Raw genomic sequence first — 21,618 nt, forward strand, 5'->3', positions numbered from 1 at the left:
TTGCATATTAACCTTCTTCAAGGGGTCATGCATCACTGCATAGTAAATTGTGTGGCTAGGACAAACCCAGATGTTGCCTTCATACATTGCCAGCTTTTTAAAAATACATAAATATTTCCCAAAGCATATCATGCTGTGAATTATTACAGTACATGAATATTCTAACGAAGTTCCCAGAGATGAGACACAGGTAAAATCTGGGAGCAGAGAGGAAGCAGGTCAGTCATTGTTTCTGGTAAGGAAAACAAGGAAAGTGTGTAACTATGTGACACCAAAACAGGGATGTGAACTGCAAATGCAAACAGCCAAATTGCCACCATATAATTATCACTTATATATGTTTGAAGTAAGACTTAAGAATAAATAGGACTGACTATAACTTGCCTATACTATCTATATTTCTACCCATTTTTCCCATGTGTGCATTCTTTTATAATTTTGCAAATATATATATTCATAAATATTTCATAAATACAGCTAGGTATTGACCACATTTTCAGGATGGATCTTATAAGCAACCTTTATTTTTTTCCCGTAGATAGTCTTAAATAGTTCAGTAGTCACATGTATAATTATATTATTAAGAAAATATATTATCACTTCATAGTTATCTGTTTTGTTAAGTGCATTTCTAGATACTGTACAGTTCACTGGAGAGTAAAGTATACGAGTGTAGTTTACTTGTAGGCTTATAAAATCTAACAATTCTCAGAAATCTGCATCAAATTAAAAAGTAAAATTTCTTTAAGAGCACAGGAATTGTATAGAATCCTTTATAGTGGAATTATTGTAGATGATCACATAAAGAATTAACTGTGAGATCTGGTATAATAATAATGTCTACAAAGTTGAAGTCCATGTTAATTCAATAAGTAAATCAACTGCTTGATTTTGCATTTGCATTTATTTTAGGAATTAGTCACTGGTTTGATTTTTCTGAAATCCCTGATTTTTCATTTGTTTGGTAATATATAATAAATATTTTTAGACATGCTATAAATCCATCCTGTATATGTATTTTAATTGTCTTTGCTGACAAAAAAAATGACTAGTTTATAAGAAACTCTGAGAAGCTATATAACGAATTTCTCTTCCCATGTTTAAATTAATGGCACTTTTTTCCTTAAAAAAATTTTATGGAGACACAACTTAAAAATGTTATCTGTGACTGAAGACTTTCATAATCTGGTGATTTGTTAAAACCAACTTTCCACACACCAGCACAGTATGAAGACAGAACCAATATTTATTTTAATGTGGAGTTTCAGCCCTGAGGCCTCTCTTTATCAAGAGGGATTTTTTTAACTTCCTTTTTTTAATTGTTTTTTTTTTGGAAAAAAAAAAGGAACATTTTACTGAACACCTTTAATATGAACTAATGTTAAGTTCAAACATTGCTCTTAAAATTCAGGACTTACATAATGAATTTGATAGTTTCTCATTTATTTCAATTTTCTGAAAGGGTAGGAAAAACAAATGTGTTTTGGCATACAGTTTAAAAAAGAAAAAAAGAAACTCTGAATATAAGAAGATGGAGTTCAGAAAGTATTCTTCTCTTTTCCTCAAGAGGAATTAGAAGTCAGCATGTCGCTATTGCTCCTTGACATAAAGATAGTGTCTCTGTTTTCTGTCCTCTGTATCTCTGAATCCTGCAATGCCATCACAGCAGAGTGTATTGTACACAATTTTAAATGATAAGAGTTTCAATAGGCACTTTAGTGGAATTAAGAAAAATCTAACACTCTTCCACCGTGATGCCACATAGCTATCTTCGTTCTAAGTTGTCATGTCAGTAAATCGTATTTAATAGGCCTGAGCTTGTCTCAGTGTGTTTCCAAAATAACAAACAAAACCAAGCAAGTACACATAACAGGATTTATCTTGTGTTGGCAGAAAAAAAACCAAAACTGACAATATGATAAATATAGCAACTTGCTAGAAACCCGATAACAAAGGATTGTGTCCTATAAAGCCTGGTGTGTGTGTGTGTGTGTGTGTGTGTGTGTGTGTGTATGTGTGTGTGTATGTGCACGTGTGTACACGTATGTGTATGTGTGTGTGTGATTTCTACTTATGTTTCTTTTTTCTTAAATGTCTCCTTTTGGTTGTGTTTTATCCTTCACTTTTGCCCTAAGTGACTTTATCGGGGTTATAACTCTCTTCTTCACCAAACATGTCTGCCAAGACTTTAAAACGGGGTCCCCAGTCTGTCAGATAGTCGTAGTCTTGGTCCGCTTCTGTGGTGAGAGAGTCTATAGAGCTAAGGGAGTCTGCTACTGAGCCATTTCCTTCATACGCATATGTTGCCAATGAATCGTATGGTGGGGCGGTTGGGTCCACATCATTCTCCTGTAGCCTTTGATTAATGAAATCCCGTATGTCTGTGTTATCTTCCACCGGTGGCCTCTGACGAGGTAAACAGAGAGAGTCTGGTTTTATATCCCTGCGAATTTTGTTATCTTCAATCACTTTTGGATTTCTCAGAGCACCAATGTCGAAAGCCTGGGTGTCCTCCTCCCCACCTCCTTCATCATCGTAATGGATAACGTTGTCTCTGATGTCTTCTTTGGAGGTCATTAAAGTGTCTTTCTTCTTCTGCCTTCGCAGAGCTACGTACAGCACAACTATGGCTAGAAGACAAAAATTGCAAGTTGAGAATGTGTAGTTCATATCTCCATAAAATCAATCAGGGCTGGCCAACATATTATTTTCAAAGTAAGCATATTACACAAAAAGGATCATATCTATGTTTACTCAAATTCATTTTGAAATTGTAGCTAACAAATCTTAGCCAAATTATTCACAAAACCAAGCAATTACAGTCTTATATTTAACTTATGTTATATCTAAAAATTTTAGTATCAGTTAAAAAGTGTGTGTCACAATTTTTTTAAAGGAATAGTTGTTGTAAGCATACAGAGAGCTGTATAGTGGTGGTATAATAAAACTTGAATATTAGAGCCCATAAATAACACATATTATTCATAGCTAGATTTCCCAGTTGCAACAATCACTTATATTTCTAAGAGAAACCCAAATCTTCATGATACAATAACTATTAAAAGCAATAAATTTTAAAAGGGGAAGAAAAGAAGGAAGGAAAGAAGAGTGTAGTTAGTATAAGGGCCTTCATTTTATAAATCATGAAGTGTTTATTTCCAGGCATCTTGGTGGCTCAGTTAGTTAAGTGTCTGCCCTCAGCTCAGGGCATGATCTAGGGGTCCTGGGATTGAGCCCCATGTCAGAGTGCCTGCAAAGCAAGGAGTCCGCTTTTCCTTCTCCCTTTGCTCCTCCCTCTACCTCAAGTGTGAATGCTTTCATGTTCTCTTGCTCTATCTCAAATACATAAATAAAATCTTTAAAAAAAAAACGGGGGGGGAGTTTATTGCCTCTAGAAGTGGATGGGCATAGATTCAAATGATGAAATCAGTGCTCAACTTTGCTCATCCTAAAAGCCCCTCTCCTTCACAGAGGTGGTAATAGGTTGGAAGCCAAAGTGTGTCTGATGTACTACAGCAGGGTCTAGAAGACTCTCATCCTAAAATTAGGAATTAGAGAAGGTTGAGTGATGGTGAAAGCTCATTTATTCCCTCTTCCTCCAAAACTAAAGTTTGACCAACTGGAAAGAGGGAGGATATCTAGGTAGAGGTCCTGGACAACAGGCCTTAAAGAGGTGTTTAGACCTCTTAACTCCTCCCAGCACTTAGGGAAATCCAAAAACTAAAAAGATGATTGCTCACACAGAGAGTGGGTGAGAATCTACAAGTGTCGCAGAGATGCCCTGCATATAAAATGGCTTTGGAGTGCTGAGACAGAGAAGGGCCCTACTAGGGGACCCCTACCAGATTCCTAGACACCACAAGGCACTCTTGCTTCCCCTCATCCCAAGAAAGATAGGAAAATGGCTAAGGATAAGTGGAAAGATCTGAAGGAGTCTGAGATTGGTTAAGGAAGTCCAAGAATAGTTGGATTTTTAAGCATACCCCATGGCAGGACTCATAGAGCCACCATTCCCAGCTGTATCCTGGCCAGCTCCCGCTGGAAGTGTGCAGGTGCACTGTGGACACTGCAGCTGACCTGAGCAAGATCACTCACTATACTGTAAGAGGGCCAGAGAGGCCAAAGGTAAGCCTCCAGAACATGCCAAGTCATGCTAGGTGGATGTGGAAATACTCTGGGACTCAGGTGGCTCCCAGACAGGAAAGAAGCATTAAAACATAACATTTGATTTGAGGTTAAACACCTGCTTGCTGGTGTTCGATTTCAGATATACAAATATTATTCTGAATCCTCCCTTCTAAGGTTCATATCATCAGCACAAACAGATACCAGTGCTAACTTCTTATGAATTATAAGGACAGAAAGGAAACTTTTCTTCTGTATACGAGAGTCACTTGTGTGGAATTAATGTCGATACCAAGCAAATTGGACTGGAACTTCAATCTGCAAACTAACATGAGCTTCTCACTTGGAGAATGTTCTCCATAAACTATGATGTAATGCCTTACTCCATGCTTTACATCCTAGTTTTTTGGTTTTTGGTTTTTTAATCTTAAGATGGAGGTGTGTACCTACATTTGTGAAGCATGTATAAATGGATTCCACGATGCCCAATTGTACCTCTGTTCCATTTGAATTTAAAGAAAGGACTGGCAAAACAGAAAAGCTCTCTGGTTTTGTGAATCTGCCAGTGAATTAATAAGTGAAGGGAACCAGCTGAACAGAATTGAAGGAAGAGGGAAACCCCTAAAGTAGATTTATATTAATTCTTACAGAGAGGTTACAGAATACATTACCTCAGTCCTTTTTCCTTTGCAATGCTTCTAGATATTTCAGTGTGTGGTGTTCTAGTGGGAATGGTTAGAATTTTGATGTGAGGAGATGTGAGAAAAGTGGGATAAGAACTGCTTTTGGCTGGCAGTTTAAACAGGGGAAAAAAAAAAGCAAACTTGGGGGTGTTTTCACTTTCTCTCACTTCTTTCCTGTTCTTTCCTTTTCTTCTGTTATTGAACTGGCATTTGAGAGCTACTGTTCATGTAGTATATTTTTGAAGATTATATAATATCTTATTAGGTAGCAACAATTACTGGAATGTACAATGAATTAAAAAAAAAAAAACACTTTAAAAAACCCACTGCCGTACGTGGGATGTTTGTTACAGAAAATTTCACTGTGGCAAGGGCCACCAGCTGTTATTATTTGAAAATCCCCAAGGGCTTGACCATAGTTTTGTGTTCTGATATTTAGATATTAGAAAATTAGCATTAATAAAAATATCATTCAATAGAGACCATCTTCCTTCTATCCAGATGTGACATCTTCATGAAGAAAACCTGATTTACACGGTCAGTTGTGAAGAGACAGGCAAGAGGAGATGGGGACAGATGGAGAGAGAGAGAGAGAATATGTGATTAATATTGAAACCAACCTAAGAGTATAACAATGCACAGTAGGATTGCAATCAAAGCCCCAGTGCTGAGTCCCACAGGTAGAAAAATTGCTTCCACATTACAAGACAGGATGGTCCCATCAGAGTCACACCTACAAACTCGAATAGTCATTGTGTTTGTACTGCTCTGCACAGGATAGCTGCTGTCTTCTATTACAACAGGGAGGAAATGCAGCTCCTGCTGCCTGCGGCTGTATCCATTTCTTCGGGTTTCAATTCCAGCTGTGTTGTCTACAAAACATGACATTTGTGGTAAGAGGGTTACTAAAAGCTTCGCTTCAGATCTTCAATTTGGTATAAGTTAAACAGTAGGAATCTCTTCTTGCATCAGCAAAAAGGTATCCGTATTTTAATTCTTTCTTTTATTATTATGAAAGCTGCCAAAAGGAATCAAATGCAATCAAACTAACCCTTAAGAAAAGAAGAAACATTAATCTTGTCTGGTGTAAGAATTAAATTTTCAATTCAGAAAGAATATAAAACTGTTTATGAGACTAGAGGTATGCTGTGTTAACCCACTTGTGTGCATGTGTGTTGACCCATTTTTTTTAACATCAAAATCTCATTGAGAAAAAAGCGTATCTGTGGGTGTTTGCTTACGTGATGAAAGAGTAGAGATTACAAAGCATGAGTCTGCAAAATATCTCATCTAAGAACCTGTTCTTTAAAATACAACAAATATCAATTTAGCATTTGATATTTTTATTTTTCCCAGATCTGTATCTATGATTATATGGTAAAAAAAAAATATGCATAGATGTATATATGCATATCTTTCACTTTTGTGCATGTATATGTATATATGCATGTGTGTGTGTGTGCATGAGTGTGTGTGTGTGTGTATACATCTTTCACTCTGTACATGGAAAATGGAAAATAAAATAAAGTGTGTTAGAAACATCAAGATTCAGGAGTGCCTGGGTGGCTCAGTGGGTTAAGCCTCTGCCTTTGGCTCAGGTCATGATCTCAGGGTCCTGGGATCAAGCCCCACATCAGGCTCTCTGCTCAGCAAAGGGAGCCTACCCCCCCCCCACCCCTGCCTGCCTCTCTGACTACTTGTGATCTCTCTCTCTCTCCGTGTCAAACAAATAAATGAAATCTTTAAAAAAATTCATTAAAATTTTAAACATAATAAATTACAATAATCAGTATTTTAATATAAAGACAAAAATAATTCATTTTAGTTCTGACAAAATCAACAATAGTAATATTTACTTAGAATGATTCAAGGCAATAAATATTTTAGCTTTTATATAAATGCAATTAATACTGCTATTAAAAGTATTATTTTACATGCATTTGTTCTTTACTTCTTTTATTTCTACATATAGAAGTGGGAATTTGGTTTTATTCATGACACCATTTCATTTTTTGTGTCTATTAAAGTAACTCCTTGAAATATTTTGTTATTATAAAAACACATTAATATTTATTTTATTAGAGCCATACATAATATCGACTTTGGAATCATTGAAACTAATTTTAGAAATATATATTACTCGTTAAAATACAGGTAAGTCAGAAAAATGTTACTATCTCAATAATATTCCATTTGTCTCTTTGTATATTCTAGATTCAACAATTAAAAATTAAGCAGCTTCTCTAGACTCATTTCATTGAGAAAATTTGACTTGATAAAACTGTTTTGGGGCACCTGGGTGGCTCAGTGGGTTAAAGCCTTTGCCTTCGGCTCAGGTCATGATCCTAGAGTCCTGGGATCCAGTCCCGTATCGGGCTCTCTGCTCAGCAGGGAGCCTGCTTCCTCCTCTCTCTTCTGCCTCCCTCTCTGCCTACTTGTGATCTCTGCCAGTCAAATAAATAAATAAAATCTAAAAAAAAAAAAAAAGATCATTTTACATGAGAAGATGACTTTGTTATTATATAGAGGAAATTTTTTAAATTGGAAAACACAACATCAAGATGCCAATTGTCAATTATGATATTACCAGTGAGACTTAGTAATACCTGGTACTTTTGATGACAGTAGGAATAAAGCAATGGGGACTCGTTGAATTAACATTGAAATCTTCAGCAACTGATTTGAGTACTTGAGTCTGAGGAAAAGGAACAGTCAGGACTGAAGTTTGAAATCTGGGTGAAAATTATTAATAAAAATAGGGGTTAGAGAAACTGATATATATGCACTTGAGGAACCATGGATTCAATGTTCCTGAATGTATTATAACAAAGGACATCCTACCCTTTTGTTAAAGTTTACAGTAGCCCTGCCCCCCATCCATGTTTTTACTTTCTCTGATTTCAGTCAACCTTGACCTGGAAGCAGCTGATCCATTTCCTGATGTACAGTCCAAAGGTCATTTCATCTACTCATGTAAGCATTTTATCATCTTACAACATCACAAGAAGAAGGGTGAGTACAATATGAAGTAGTTTAAGAAAGAGAGAGATCCTATTTACGTAACTTTTATTAGAGCATATTTGTACAACTGTTCTATTTTATTGTTATTGCTGTTAGTTACTTACTGTGCCTAATTTATAAATTAAACTTTATCATAGGTATGTGTCTATAGTAAAAGATATATATATATATACATACAGGGTACAGTATTATCTGTGGTTTGGTTTTAGGCATCCACTAGGTGTCTTGGACCATTATCCCCTAACAGAGAAGGGGGGGATTACTGTATTTTCACTCTATTATTATTATTGAAATATGACCATATAAAATTCATTGTGCTGTTCATGGTGGGGAAAAAAAGATATTAAACATCATGTCCATTTCTAATATAGTTTCTACTGAAGAAAGAGGTAAAGTTAATACATATCATATAAACTATAAATATATATATTCACACAATGGAGTATTATTTGGCTATAAGAAAGAAGGAAATATTGCCATTTGTGACAACATGAATTAACTTGGAGGACATTATGCCAAGTGATGTAAGCCAGAAAAAGGAAAAGAAATGCTGTACATGGTAACATTTACATGTGGAATCTAAAAAAAGATTAAAAAATAAAAAGGAATTCCTAAAAGCAGACAGTAGAAATGTGGTTGTCAGGGGCCCGGGATGGAGAAAATGGGGAAAGATTGATAAAAAGATACAAACTCTTGATTATAAGATGAATAAGGCCTGACGGTCTAATGTATAACACAGTGACTATAGTTGATACCACTGTATTATAGAAGTGAAATTTGCTAAGTGAGAACTTAAATGTTCTAGCTCCAAGGGGAATTTTTTTTTAAAAGATAAATATGTGAAGTTAAAAAATGTTTCTATTATTTTTAAAAACTTATACTTAAAATATAACTTTAGATAAAAGAAGATGTGTAGTAAATGACATATGAATAGCAAACAATATTCAAGCTGTGAGAAAACACTATGCTATGAGGCAAAATGATCTGATTCATGTTATCATGATTAATCAGATATAGATTTTCCAGCAAAGATTATTTTCCAGCAAAGATACAGTGGGGTAAATAGTCATTCTGTGTTCCTGAATGATGTGACCATCTACTTTGTTGCCCAAGCCAGGGATCTGGAAGAATGATAGTCTTCTTCTCCAGAGTATTTACATAAGGACTGTAGGCAATCTAGCATCAAGTCCTGTGAATTCTATCTCTATCCACGTATCTCCATTAGCCATTACCCTAATTTAATATCCTCTCACCCACTCCTGCAATAGTTTCAGAAATAATCCTAAATCCTATTATATTTTCCATACTACAACCAAACTGATTCCCTAATGCAAATCTGAACATATTATGTTCTCGTAAATCTTTTTTTTTTTTTTTTAGATTTTATTTATTTGACAGAGAAAGGGAGATCACAAGCAGGCAGAGAGTCAGGCAGAGAGAGAGGAGGAAGCAGGCTCCCTGCTGAGCAGAGAGCCAGATGCATGCAGGGCTCTATCTCAGGACCCTGAGATCATGACCTGAGCCGAAGGCAGCGGCTTAATCCACTGAGCCACCCAGGTGCCCCTATGCTCTCATAAATCTTACAAAGACTTTTGAAGTCATTGGATTTAAGTTATTATCCTTTCAAATGGCAGGTAGTTAGAATGAGCACAGGGTCTGATTTGTCTTGGACAGCCCTATTTTAGGTGAGTTGTTCTAATTAAAATTACTAATATTGTCCACTTCTATACTCTATAGTGTTCCAGTTTTCGTAACAAAATATGTGGTCTCTCTACTTAGAAGGCTTTTCATATATGGGACCCTGTTGCCTTTATACACATTCCTCACATTACACTGTTGGATGAAGCAAATTCTTCTGAATTCCCTTCTGTGACAAAATGTCTGATTTCTTTCCTCTAAATATTTGCAGAAAAGTAAATTTTCTCAGCCATCCTTTGACTTCTGTCCATCCCATCACCAACATCATCATCATCATGATCATGTCATCACAATTGGCTCATTTGTTCTCTAAGGATAGAATTTAGTAAGAAATTAGCTTTTTACTATCCAATACTCTGAACTTAGATGTTTCTAATCCCAATCTCATAACTATGGAAATTTAGAAGGGATAAAATATCCACAGTTACAGAACTAATAATGTAAGAACAATTGACCAGCAGTTAGCTTTAATATTTGTAATCCTGTGTCTATTGCATTTTTATGAGTCTACCAGTAGATCTGATAGTATTAGTAGCAATAGCAGTGGTGGTGATGGGAGCAGCATTGGTGGCAGATACGGAAATGCAGATATCATTGTAGAGACGGTAACTAAAATCACCTTGGGTATTGTGTTAAAGGATTTGCATGCATTATTTTATTTAATATAAATACTATGCCATTGATTCAGTACACCTATGAGTTTAAAATTATTTAGTATAGCTTACTATACTGAGAATCTGCCACTGAGGACATAATGGAGTGGGAAAGAAAACCTCTGTCCTTCTCATTACAAGCCTGCATTCTTAACCTGTGCTGTACCCTGTGTCATTCAAATAAACCATTTACCAAGAAGTTATCCATTTGTTTGTGCAAGTAATGTGCAGGTGGAACAAATGATATATTTAAAACATAGAAAGCATTCAGTTTCCTAGATTGGCTGGTTTTGCTTGACTCATTAAGGGACTGTCCACATTATAAATGGAAGCAATTTGCCTCATTAGATACCATCTATACAGATTAAATATTTAATTTACTGCTAGCTATAGAATTTTATATTTCTTATATATGGATTTTCATATTTTATGAACTTGAGTGCTTTTAGAAAAAACATTGATTTCTATCTTTGTGTCCTTTTACAAAGTTACATTATAAGAGGTAAGTTTTTTTTTATGTGGTAAACTTACTTCTGAAGTCACGGACTGTAAAATTTGGTTTGATGGCAGCTTCAGGTGATAATCTAAAGGAGAATCGTTGCCCAGCAGGAGAAAGATCTCGGTCTGCAGCGCTGACTATCTGAATTATCTGAAACAAAGTTGAGATGAAACTTGAAGTCAATCATGAGTTTCAAAGGGAACTTTACATACACCAGGCTAATAAGTTTACCCGATGATGCATGCAAGGAGATAGAAATGACATTTTTAGGATTCATATCAGTGGGCCAGTTATTTACAAATAATTTTATGAACAAATATCTAAACATTTACAGTTCATAATGGCATAAGTAAAATTACAGAGTTGGGGCAATTCCAAATCAATATCTGCATAACTAAGAAACACCGTTGGAAATTCTCACTAATAAGCAAAATAAAATTAAAATTCACTTGCTTGCATTTTAAACTAAATAAAATACATGCTTTCTAACCTAAATATGAAAATGCTTACTGGAAAGAAAATCTCTGATTATTTAAAAGCCCTTGAGATAGCAAAATTTTAGTGTAGTTTTGTTTGTGAGAATGCATTTTATTTTCATAAATAAATAAAATGATGAGAAAGAGAAATACAAAGGATGTAAATCTGTTTTTATCCTTATGTTTGTTTTTCCCCAGTGAGCAAGAATACTAAGTGTATTTTCATAATTTTTTTTTTTTAAGAAGTAAGCACTAGCAGCCCGGTTTCAAATTTTTTCTTAAATCGCTTCCATAGGTTGTGTGTTTAGTAGTTAAAATTCTGATACTTCAAGAAAATGCCCTTAAGAATTTGGAGATTAAAAATAACTTCTGAGAGCCAAACTGTGAAATTGATAATTCACTACATAGATAAGCAAATTATAATACCTTTGAGGTTGCATTTATTAATATATCCAATGGCTTTGTGTCAGAAAGAATTTCAGGAAATGTGTGTAGAAGAGAGTGAGAGTAGAGTACTGCTCAGGTGGTTACTCCCTTAGATGAAATTTGAATTTACCAAAGGAAGACCTTACATTTCAGGTACTGTGTCTTGGTCACAGTGGGCAAAAGCATATATCATATGTTCTTAGATTGATACCATTAAGTACATGAATTTTTTTAAATATGTAATTTATTTATGACCTTTTGTTTTCATTCCATGGCTAAAACTCAATCTTCTTACTATGTTCTACCTCCCCATAGAGTTGAGTGCATGTACACACACTCACACACAAGCATATATTCAGTGCCTTTGAGGGCCTGGTGCCATATTAGTAATTTCTATTTTGACAAATCAGTTTTCTAATGAGAATTTCAGTTCCCTGATGCAGAGGGAATCAGTCACAGTTCTATAAAACTTCAACTTATGTAACTTCACCTAAACTCATATGTTCAGTCAGATCATTATATCCCATCCATTAATTTTCTGTAAATTATTAGGGGATTGGTTTGCCAGGTGTTCTGTTTTGCCTTTAACTACTATAGGCAGCATAGCCATTTACTAAATTAAAGTTATTTAACATCAAAAAATATCAAGAACATAACTTTAGAATGAAGCAATATCCTTTCAAACAGCAGACAGAGAAGAAAGTTTTCGCATAAACAGGCCCTTATCTGGAATTGCACTTGGGAGTCATTGCCCTAAGGAAAAAAAGAACTCTCCTACTTCAGTAATTCACTATATATATATTATTGTTGATTTAGATAGCATCATCTTTCTCTCTTTTCTCTTTTGTCTCTTGATAGATAACACATGCATACATACATATACATCCAATTATAGGCCAGAAGAGATAGAGAGTTCCTATGCATAGTTCCTAGACAAAGGCTAAAATGCCTTGGGTTAAAAGCAGAAAATTCTCACATACCATACTCCCCGAAAACTCAAGGAACAAATGTGGCCCAGTAGAAAACCCAATAGGCATTTATTAGAAAAAGAGCTTCCAAGGACCCCATACAGATTGCTTACCACTTTGTCCAGATCTAAGAAAACCAAGTTATCTTGGGTCATTTCTACTTTTCCCAACTTTTTAAACTCTTCAATTTACCAGACAAGCAGGGACGCATCAAATGGAGTTCTATTTCCAAAGGACTTTCATTTGGTGCATTACAAGAGTCTGATCAATATAAAATAATTAATATCCCTAACTATCTAAAAAAAAATAGAGGATTGGGTTTTGAGGGTGAGGGTGGAAGGATCTGGAAAGTGAGAAATTGCTAAGTTGGAATTTCAGAAAACCTCTTGTAACTTCTCAAGTAACCAAACTGGTTTATTATTTGTTTAAACATTGATGTAGCATCTACTCTTTTAGATACTGAAGTGGGCACTGGCCTTATCGCATGCAAATTGTGGGTCCATTTAAGGTGATAAAGGGTTAATACTTCATTTTAATGTATTTCTGTGTCTATTCAAAATTAAGGATGCAAATTTTTCTATAAATAAGTCATGTTGTAATAAAGCTAATACTTTCCCCAAATTATCAGAGAAAGGACTAGAGCAGCACAGTCCACTAGAAATTTCTGTACTGATGGAAATATTTTATATCTATAATGGACAAAAAAATGGTAGCCACTTATTACATACAGCCATTGAGCAAATGAAATGTGGCTAGTAATAAGGAGAATACTGATTTTTAATTTTATTTAATTTTAATTTAATAATTACATAGCTACTGGACATCACAGGATTAGGGTTATGGAACAGATTTTTCTACATATAAACAGATTTTCTAGTATAAAACATTCAAATTGAAACAAATACTGAAGATTAAAGAATAACCTTTTTCAATAAAGATACTATTTCAAATATCAAGATTTTTTCAGTAGTAATTAAAACTTTAAATTTACTTAAATGAATAGTTATGCTATTTAAAGGTGGTTAAAATACAAAATGAACCAAGCATACTGATATATTTTTCCTTTGAAGCTTAGGTGCACAGTATCGGACTAATCATATTCTTATTTCACGACATACTCTCATCATTTTTTCATGATTGATTCATTCATTATATCATATCATCATATTACATTATAACATATTATGTTATTTTATTCATCCATCTATAATAGTCTAGAAAAAAAAAATGGCTACCCAACACCAACACCAACAATCACATTAAATCTAGAATTCTGACAGTAACTTTTATAACCATGTGGTCATCCCTCATGACATCTTCCATTAGAACCAGAGCAATACTGACTTAATAAGGAAAATGTAATTCAGACATTTTGAATAACCCAGATGTTCTACTCAAAGCCACTACAGAAAGAAGCCTTACATTTTTAATGGGCTACAGAGCTTTTCTGAGCTCCCCCTTCATAAAGCATGTGAGCAAAGCAAGAAACACTCTAGAAGAACACACTCTAAAGTTGTTTGCTTACTAGGTTTATGGTCACAGATTCCATAGAAATTCCACAGTAAAGGAGTGAAAATAGAGCAGATTTGTAATCTTAGACTTTTTAGTTATATGAAGTATATTCACTAGGCCATCATCACTTTATCCCTTGGGATGTTACTTCTACATCCATAAATGCACCCGTAATTATAAGTTTAATATCCCCTGTGGGTTTTTTTTATGAAAACATATGAACCAGGGAAAAAAACTACCTATCCCTCGATCATAATCAATATCAATGTTGATATTGATATTGACGTGTGTGTGTGTGTGTGTGTGTGTGTGTGTACATGCATTTATGTGTGGTCTTATACCCTGAAACATATGCATATAGTAGGTCTTTTTATGTTATTAGTTAGCAATATTGATAAGATACCTGTCCTGGTTTGGCATTTTCACACACAGCTGTCTCATATGGCACAGATATTTCTGGAGGAAATTCATTGACATCTAAGACATTAATCAATATGTTGACTTTACTGCTTAATAATGGGTTACCTGTTGAAAAGAGAAACAGAGAACAAACAATTACAAAATCAGTTCAGTTATTGCTCTTATACTAAATAGTATTAAATTGTTTTTTTAAATTAAAAAAAAAAGATTTATTTAGGAGGGAGTGTCTGTTGAGGTGGAGTAGGGAGCACAGAGGGAGAGAGACAAGCAGACTCCCTGCTGAGCACAGTGCCCAATGCAGGGCTGCATCCCAGACCCTGAGATCATGACCTGAGCCAAAATCAGAGTCAGAAGCTTAATCAACCACCTAGGCATCCCTTATTATTACTTTTTAAAATCAGCCATTATAAATCTAAATGATCCTTCCTTTATGGGAAGCTCTGTCATGTGCCAAATATAAATGATAAAAGGATGGGTGAGTATGGTATCAATGTTTTGCTGTTGGAGCACTAGCAGTGCATCATACTAGTGTTTATCCCTGAAATTCACACACCACCGATGTTAAGGTCAACTGCCTAGCTAGTATTTTATCAAGCATGTAGCCATCATACCAGAGTTAGTTCACAGAACCAACTTTCACCAATAGTGATAATTTTCACTGGATCAAACATGTTTTCTATGTTGTGTCCATATAATTAAAACTTCATTGGGTAGGATCTTCCACATATTTAAAAAATTCTTTCAAAATGATTCTTCCTGAAAAGGATGATAAATTACAAGGAAAATGAAGGAGAGAGGGATTTTTATAAATAAAGATTTAAAAAACAGACTTAAGGAAGTAGAAGACATAGATTATGGAAAGCTAGGATACACGCTGAAATGACTTGCTGGTGATAAGAAAAGAAGAATAAACAAGATTTTTTTTCTTACAGTATATTAAAAAAAAGTGTTGTTTTGAAAAACTACCAAGTCCCATCACAAGTTTTAGCCCTAGCCCTTGATATATTACCTGTCTCCCTGTCATTTGCTGAAGAAGACTCAAAACAATTAAATTAGTAAGGCATAGCATGCACAGTTTACCTTTTTTGCTATAAAATTTTACCATATGAAATTTTACAGATGGATAAACTTCACCAAATTGTTGAAGGACCTTGTGTAGAGTCACACATTTAGGGGAATGAGAAATTAAGATTCAAACCCAGGACTATGGAAATCCAAATACCATGTATATGTCACCAGACCTTCTCTATGGATTGGTTTAGGTGTTAAACCTTCATCTGCAGTGCTGCTGAAGAGTCATAATATTAGTATTCTTTGAGAACTCTATCTGGATTCTTTGGAAGAAGCATACAAAATCTCAACACATGACTGATTCTGCCAACTCTCCACTATCCTGCTGTGCTAAAATTTATTAGAAAACAATAAGCACTATAAACAGTATTATAATAAATGTTTACATATTCACATATGACGCTGCGAAACCCATCGTCGTGTACCAGGACACACAAAGATAACACAAAGTAAGGATGAATGGTACATTCTGGAATAGGGGATGTGCTTATAGAAGGTGTATTGGTAATCTTGGGAGATGGATGCAGAAAGAATCTGTGATTTAAAAATTAATATTGGCCACAGGGAATTATCTTATTTGGTAGAAAATGTTGGCTGTTTTCACAAGTTATTTAATCTACCTTTAACTTGGTTTCTCCCTATAAAGCACAGAGTATTACAGTCCCAAATTCATAGGTTTGTTGTATGAAATAAGTGGTGGTGTTTTACAAAAATGTTAGCTCACCTTTGGTAAATTACATTATTCATTACCAAGTGCACTTCTTGGAGGTTATCTAGCTCTGTATCTATTTTTGGTATCAATTACTCCTATAGTGTAATATGTAGTTAAAATTCAACGATTTGGTTAAACTTGGTTCACTTTCCTAAGAAGAAACTGGAAATTATCGAAAATAACAACAAAATTTTAAAAGTATATGCTTAATATTTTATAATGCTTACAGTCTACCTATACTAAAATATGTTACATAGATTAACTCTTTTAAGGTTCACAGTAACTCTGTTATAGACACTATTTTTATCCCTATTATTGCATGTGGATCTCTGAGGAACAGAAGGGGGATGTGACTCTTCCAAAAATCACAAGTTGGAGGTAACAAGATGGGGTTGTAGTTCCAAGTTCATGCTCTTAAACTCGAGTATATATTGTGTAATAGAAAACAACTAAAATTTATTTAGCTATTGAAAAAATAGACAACAAATTAATATTACAGATTAGTTTAGGAATTTATGTGAATTACTTAGCCTATTTAATTTCTGCCAACATAAAAATCAGTTTCCACTTTTCTATTTTGTATGGTATATAAAGTACAAGTCCTGAGGCCATATAAAGAAGAGAGTTTTGTGTGTGTTGTTCATTTGTGTTTAGATTTTGTTTGTTTATTTGAGAGAGAGAGGGAGAGCATATGTTGGGGAGGGGCAGAGGGACAAGCCAATTTGGAAGCAGTAACATTTCTGTTCAAGAACTACCATACTTAAGCAATGAATTTTTAACAAGAAAATGCAATTTGTTGGAGTCATATAGATTTTTTTCATTTATGCATATAATTCAGAAAATTTTGTTGAGGAACTAATGACCCTTTTTCATCTGACTCATCTTATCTGTATTTGGGACAGCAATGATAAAATTTGTTTAATCACGACTTAGCATGAGCATTATCATAACATTTTCACCATGTAGAAACTAGTTATCACTGAATACTTAGGGGAAAGTTTAAATATAAATTTAGTAAATTTTATTTTATTTTATTTTTAAAAGATTTTATTTATTTGTTGACAGACAGAGATCACATGTAGGCAGAGAGGCAGGCAGAGAGAGAGAGGAGGAAGCAGGCTCCCTGCTGAGCAGAGATCCCAATATGGGCTCAATCCCAGGACCCTGGGATCATGACCTGAGCCGAAGGCAGAGGCTTTAACCCACTGAGCCACCCAGGCGCCCCTTATTTTATTTCTTTTTAAATATTTTATTTATTTATTCAACAGAGAGACAGAGAGAGTGAGAGAGCATGCAGAAGCAGGGGGAGCAGCAGGCAGAGGGAGATGCAGGCTCCCTCCTGAGCAAGGAGCCTAGTGTGGGACTAGATCCAAGATCCTGAAATCATGACCTAAACTGAAGGCAGATGCTTAATGGACTGAGCTACACAGGCATCCCTAAATTTAGTGAATTTTCAAAAAACAAAATCTTGGGGCACCTGGGTGGCTCAGTGGGTTAAAGCCTCTGCTTTCAGCTCAGGTCATGATCCCAGGGTCCTGGGATCAAGCCCCGCATTGGGCTTTCTGCTCGGCGGGGAGCCTACTTCCCTCTCTCTCTCTTTCTCTACCTGCTTCTCTGCCTGCTTGTGATCTCTGTCAAATAAATAAATAAAATCTTTAAAAAAGAAAAAAATCTTACATGACTAATTGCTGTGTTCTTTGTAGTCAAATCATTTAAATTCTAATTATTATTGATGCATGCTGTTTATATTTAATAACCAGCTTATTAATAGTTTTTGGCTTACATAATCTAATCAAGAAATCATTTTGTTTTTATCCCCTGTGCCTTCAAAAGTTCTTTCTCCATCCCTTGATGGTATCTCAGTGAGCTCCCTGAGCTTTCTGAGTCAGTCTGAGTTAGAATTTCCTTATTAGTAGTATTTTCAAGTATAGTTTCGATTAAGAAAACAAAAAGTAAAGCCCAAATTTCAAAAACAAGGAATAAGGGGTGCCTGGGTGGCTCAGTGGGTTAAAGCCTCTGCCTTCGGCTCAGGTCATAATCCCAGGGTCCTGGGATTGAGCCCCCGCATTGGGCTCTCTGCTCAGCAGGGAGCCTGCTTCCTCCTCTCTCTCTGCCTGCCTCTCTGCCTACTTGTGATCTCTGCCTGTCAAAAAAAGAAATAAAATCTTCAAAATAAAAATAAATAAAATCTTTAAAAAAAACAAGGAATAAGGGGAAAAGATCACTATCATAAATGAGTTAAAATACTATAAAGAATATTATAAATTTTTGCCAAAAACTTGTCAACATAAATGAACTGAAAAAATTCCTAGAAAGACACAAATTACCAACACTGACCTTTAAAATACAAAACCTTAATAGGTCTTCAGCAAATGAATAAAATCAAGTTGTAATTAAAAATCTCCCAAGAAAGAAAAAACTCATACACACGTGCCTTCACTGGGGGAATTCTTCTTCTCTCTTTTTTTTTTTTTTTTAAACTTTGGAAATTTTCTTGGAGATTTTATTTTTATTTTTAAAGATAAGGATTTCATTTATTTATTTGAAGAGAGAGAGCACAAACTGGGGGAACAGCAGGCAGAGGCAGAGGGAGCAGCAGACTCCCTGTCGAGCAGAGAACTGGATGTAGGGCTGGATCTCAGGACCCTGGGATCAAGACCTGAGCTGAAGGGAGATGGCTAACTGACTGAGACACCCAGGCACCTCACTGGGGGAATTCTATCAACTATTTAAAGACCACATAATACCAATTCTTCACAAACTTTCAGAAAATGGAGAAGGAAACACCAATTCATTCTATGTATACTGCTACTAAAGCCAATGAAAAACATCACAAGAAAACAATACAAAACAAAACAATATGGGCTAATACCACCCATAAACATAAGCATAAAAATTCCTTAACAAAATATTAACAAATCTGTTTCAGAGCATACTATAAAATTACTACACAGTGACAAAATGGCATTTATCCTGAGGATGTAAGGTTAATTTAATGTCCAAGAATAACCAATCCAACACATTATATTAATAGAATACAAACAAACAAACAAACAACCCATGGCAGTCTCAAATAGATTCAGAATTCATATTTAACAAAATCTTACATCCATTCATAATTTTTAAAAAGTCATCTAGAACCTAGATGTCCATCAACACATGAATGGATAAAGAAGATGTCGTACACACACACACACACACACACACACACACACACACACACAACGGAATACTATGCAGCCATTGAATATCCCAAAATCTTGACACCTGCAACAACATGGATGGAACTAGAGGGTATTATGCTAAGCAAAATAAGTCAATCAGAGAAAAACTATTATCATATGATCTCACTGATATGAGGAATTTGAGAAACAAGACGGAAGATCATAGGGGAAGGGAGGGAAAAATGAAACAAGATGAAACCAGAGAGGGAGTCAAACCATAAAAGACTCTTACTCTCAGGAAACAAACTGAGGGCTGCTGGAGGTGGGGGTTTGTGAAGGATGGGGTTGAGAAGTGATGGACATTGGGGAAGATATGTGCTATGGTGAGTGCTGTGAATTATGTAAGACTGAAATAATACATTATACGTTAATTAAAAAAAAGTGACAAATAGGAGGCAAGATCTTCAACCTGATCTCGTCTATCTATAAGAACCCTACAGCTAACATCATACTCAACAGTGAAAGAGTGAATGCTTTCTCTCTAACATTGGGCACAGGGTAGAAATGGCTGTTCTTGCCAATGTATATTCACCATTGTATAATCAAATGAAAATAAAATGTTTAAAAAATCAAGTATCCAGATTGGAAAGAATGAAACTGAGACAGAAAACCTCAATTCACAATAAAACCAAAGATAATAAAATATATGGGAATAAATTTAACAAAATAAATGCAGGACTTATAAGCAGAAATTCACAAATCATTGCTTAGAGAAATAAAATGGGCTGTTGATGGAAAGGATTGCCGGTGATGGAAACAGAAAATTCACTCTGGAAAACAGGTTGGAACTTTCTGTAAACATTCAACATAAACTTAAAATGCAACAATTCCCCTCCCAACTTTCTACCCAAGAGGATGAAAGAAACGTCCACACAAAAATCTGTGTTCAAATGCACATTGAAGTATTATGTACACATTTCAAAACTGACAACAATGCGAATGTGTATCTTTGGTGAATGGAAAAACATTGTGTGACATATCCATACAATAGAAATTACTTCAACAACAAACGAACAAAATAGTGACATGTGTTACAACAACCTGAATGAATCCCAAATATGCTGTCTTCTTTGATAATAAGGCTGATACTGCTCCTTGGAGCTGGATTAGCTGCAGAAAGCAAAAGGTTTTAGTGACTTTGGGTTTCTGAAGTCTTCAGAAGATTCCAGACCCAGAGCTGTCAAGTCTCCCAGATTTCATGGAGGAGATAGTAAGCCATTCTTTTTTTAGACAAACCCTTTCAGCGATGCCTGGGTGGATCAATCAGTTGTGTCTACCTTTGGCTCAGGTCACAGTCTCAGTGAGGGGGCCTGCTTCTCCCTCTGCCCCTCCCTCCCCACTCGTACTTGCTCTCTCTTTCTTGCTCTCTCTTTTATTTATTTATTTTTTAAAGATTTTATTTATTTATTTGACAGAGATCACAAGTAGGTAGAGAGGTAGGCAGAGAGAGAGAGGGAAGCAGGCTTCCAGCTGAGCAGAAACCCAATGCGGGGCTTGATCTCAGGACACTGAGATCATGACCTGAGCCAAAGGCAGAGGCTTAACCCACTGAGCCATCCAGGTGCCCCTCTCTCTTTCAAATAAATAAAATCCAAATGATAAATAAACAAAGGAACCCTTTCAGAATTCCTGACCCAACGAAACTCTATGATAATTTATCATGTAGCAATAGATAACTAATCTGGGTCATAAAAAATATTAAAATATAGGGGCGCCTGGGTGGCTCAGAGTGTTAAAAGCCTCTGCTTTTGGCTCAGGTCATGATCCCAGGGTCCTGGGATCGAGCCCCACATCGGGCTCTCTGCTCCGTGGGGAACCTGCTTCCTCCTCTCTCTCTCTGCCTGCCTCTCTGCCTACTTGTGATCTCTCTCTGTCCAATAAATAAATAAAATCTTAAAAAAATATATATTAAAATATATATTAAAGAAAAGATTCTTACCAAGGCTTGAGCTGGAATGGGCCCAGCAGGGCCTCATAACACAAGTAGCCCCTGCTCCCAACCACCATGCCCACAGAGCCTGTCACTAGGGGTCCAGCTGCTGCTTTACTCACTACAGGAAGGTATCCAAGGTCTGCAGATATTTCCAGGGAGGCTTCTGTTTCTATGGAGATAGATACAGCTATCAGCCT

The 21,618-nt window shown here is 35.5% G+C and overlaps 1 protein-coding gene across 4 annotated transcripts in view; it reads right to left on the minus strand.

Annotated features, from left to right (window-relative positions):
• Positions 1-2,052: 2,052 nt before the first annotated feature.
• The window catches only part of CDH12 (cadherin 12), a 985,149-nt gene continuing 965,583 nt past the window's right edge, over positions 2,053-21,618 (minus strand). For all 4 annotated transcript variants that reach the window (XM_032861908.1, XM_032861910.1, XM_032861907.1 and 1 more), the window contains 4 exons: positions 14,465-14,586; positions 10,712-10,829; positions 5,429-5,680; positions 2,053-2,630 (listed from right to left, as the gene is read on the minus strand). In XM_032861908.1, the coding sequence (XP_032717799.1) occupies positions 2,131-2,630; positions 5,429-5,680; positions 10,712-10,829; positions 14,465-14,586 (992 nt within the window). In that variant the 3' untranslated portion in view covers positions 2,053-2,130. The remainder of the gene's footprint in view (positions 2,631-5,428; positions 5,681-10,711; positions 10,830-14,464; positions 14,587-21,618) is intronic.

The sequence above is a fragment of the Lontra canadensis genome, unplaced genomic scaffold, assembly GCF_010015895.1.
Source record: "Lontra canadensis isolate GAN:19392208 unplaced genomic scaffold, GSC_riverotter_1.0 scaffold22, whole genome shotgun sequence".
Lineage (NCBI taxonomy): Eukaryota > Metazoa > Chordata > Mammalia > Carnivora > Mustelidae > Lontra > Lontra canadensis.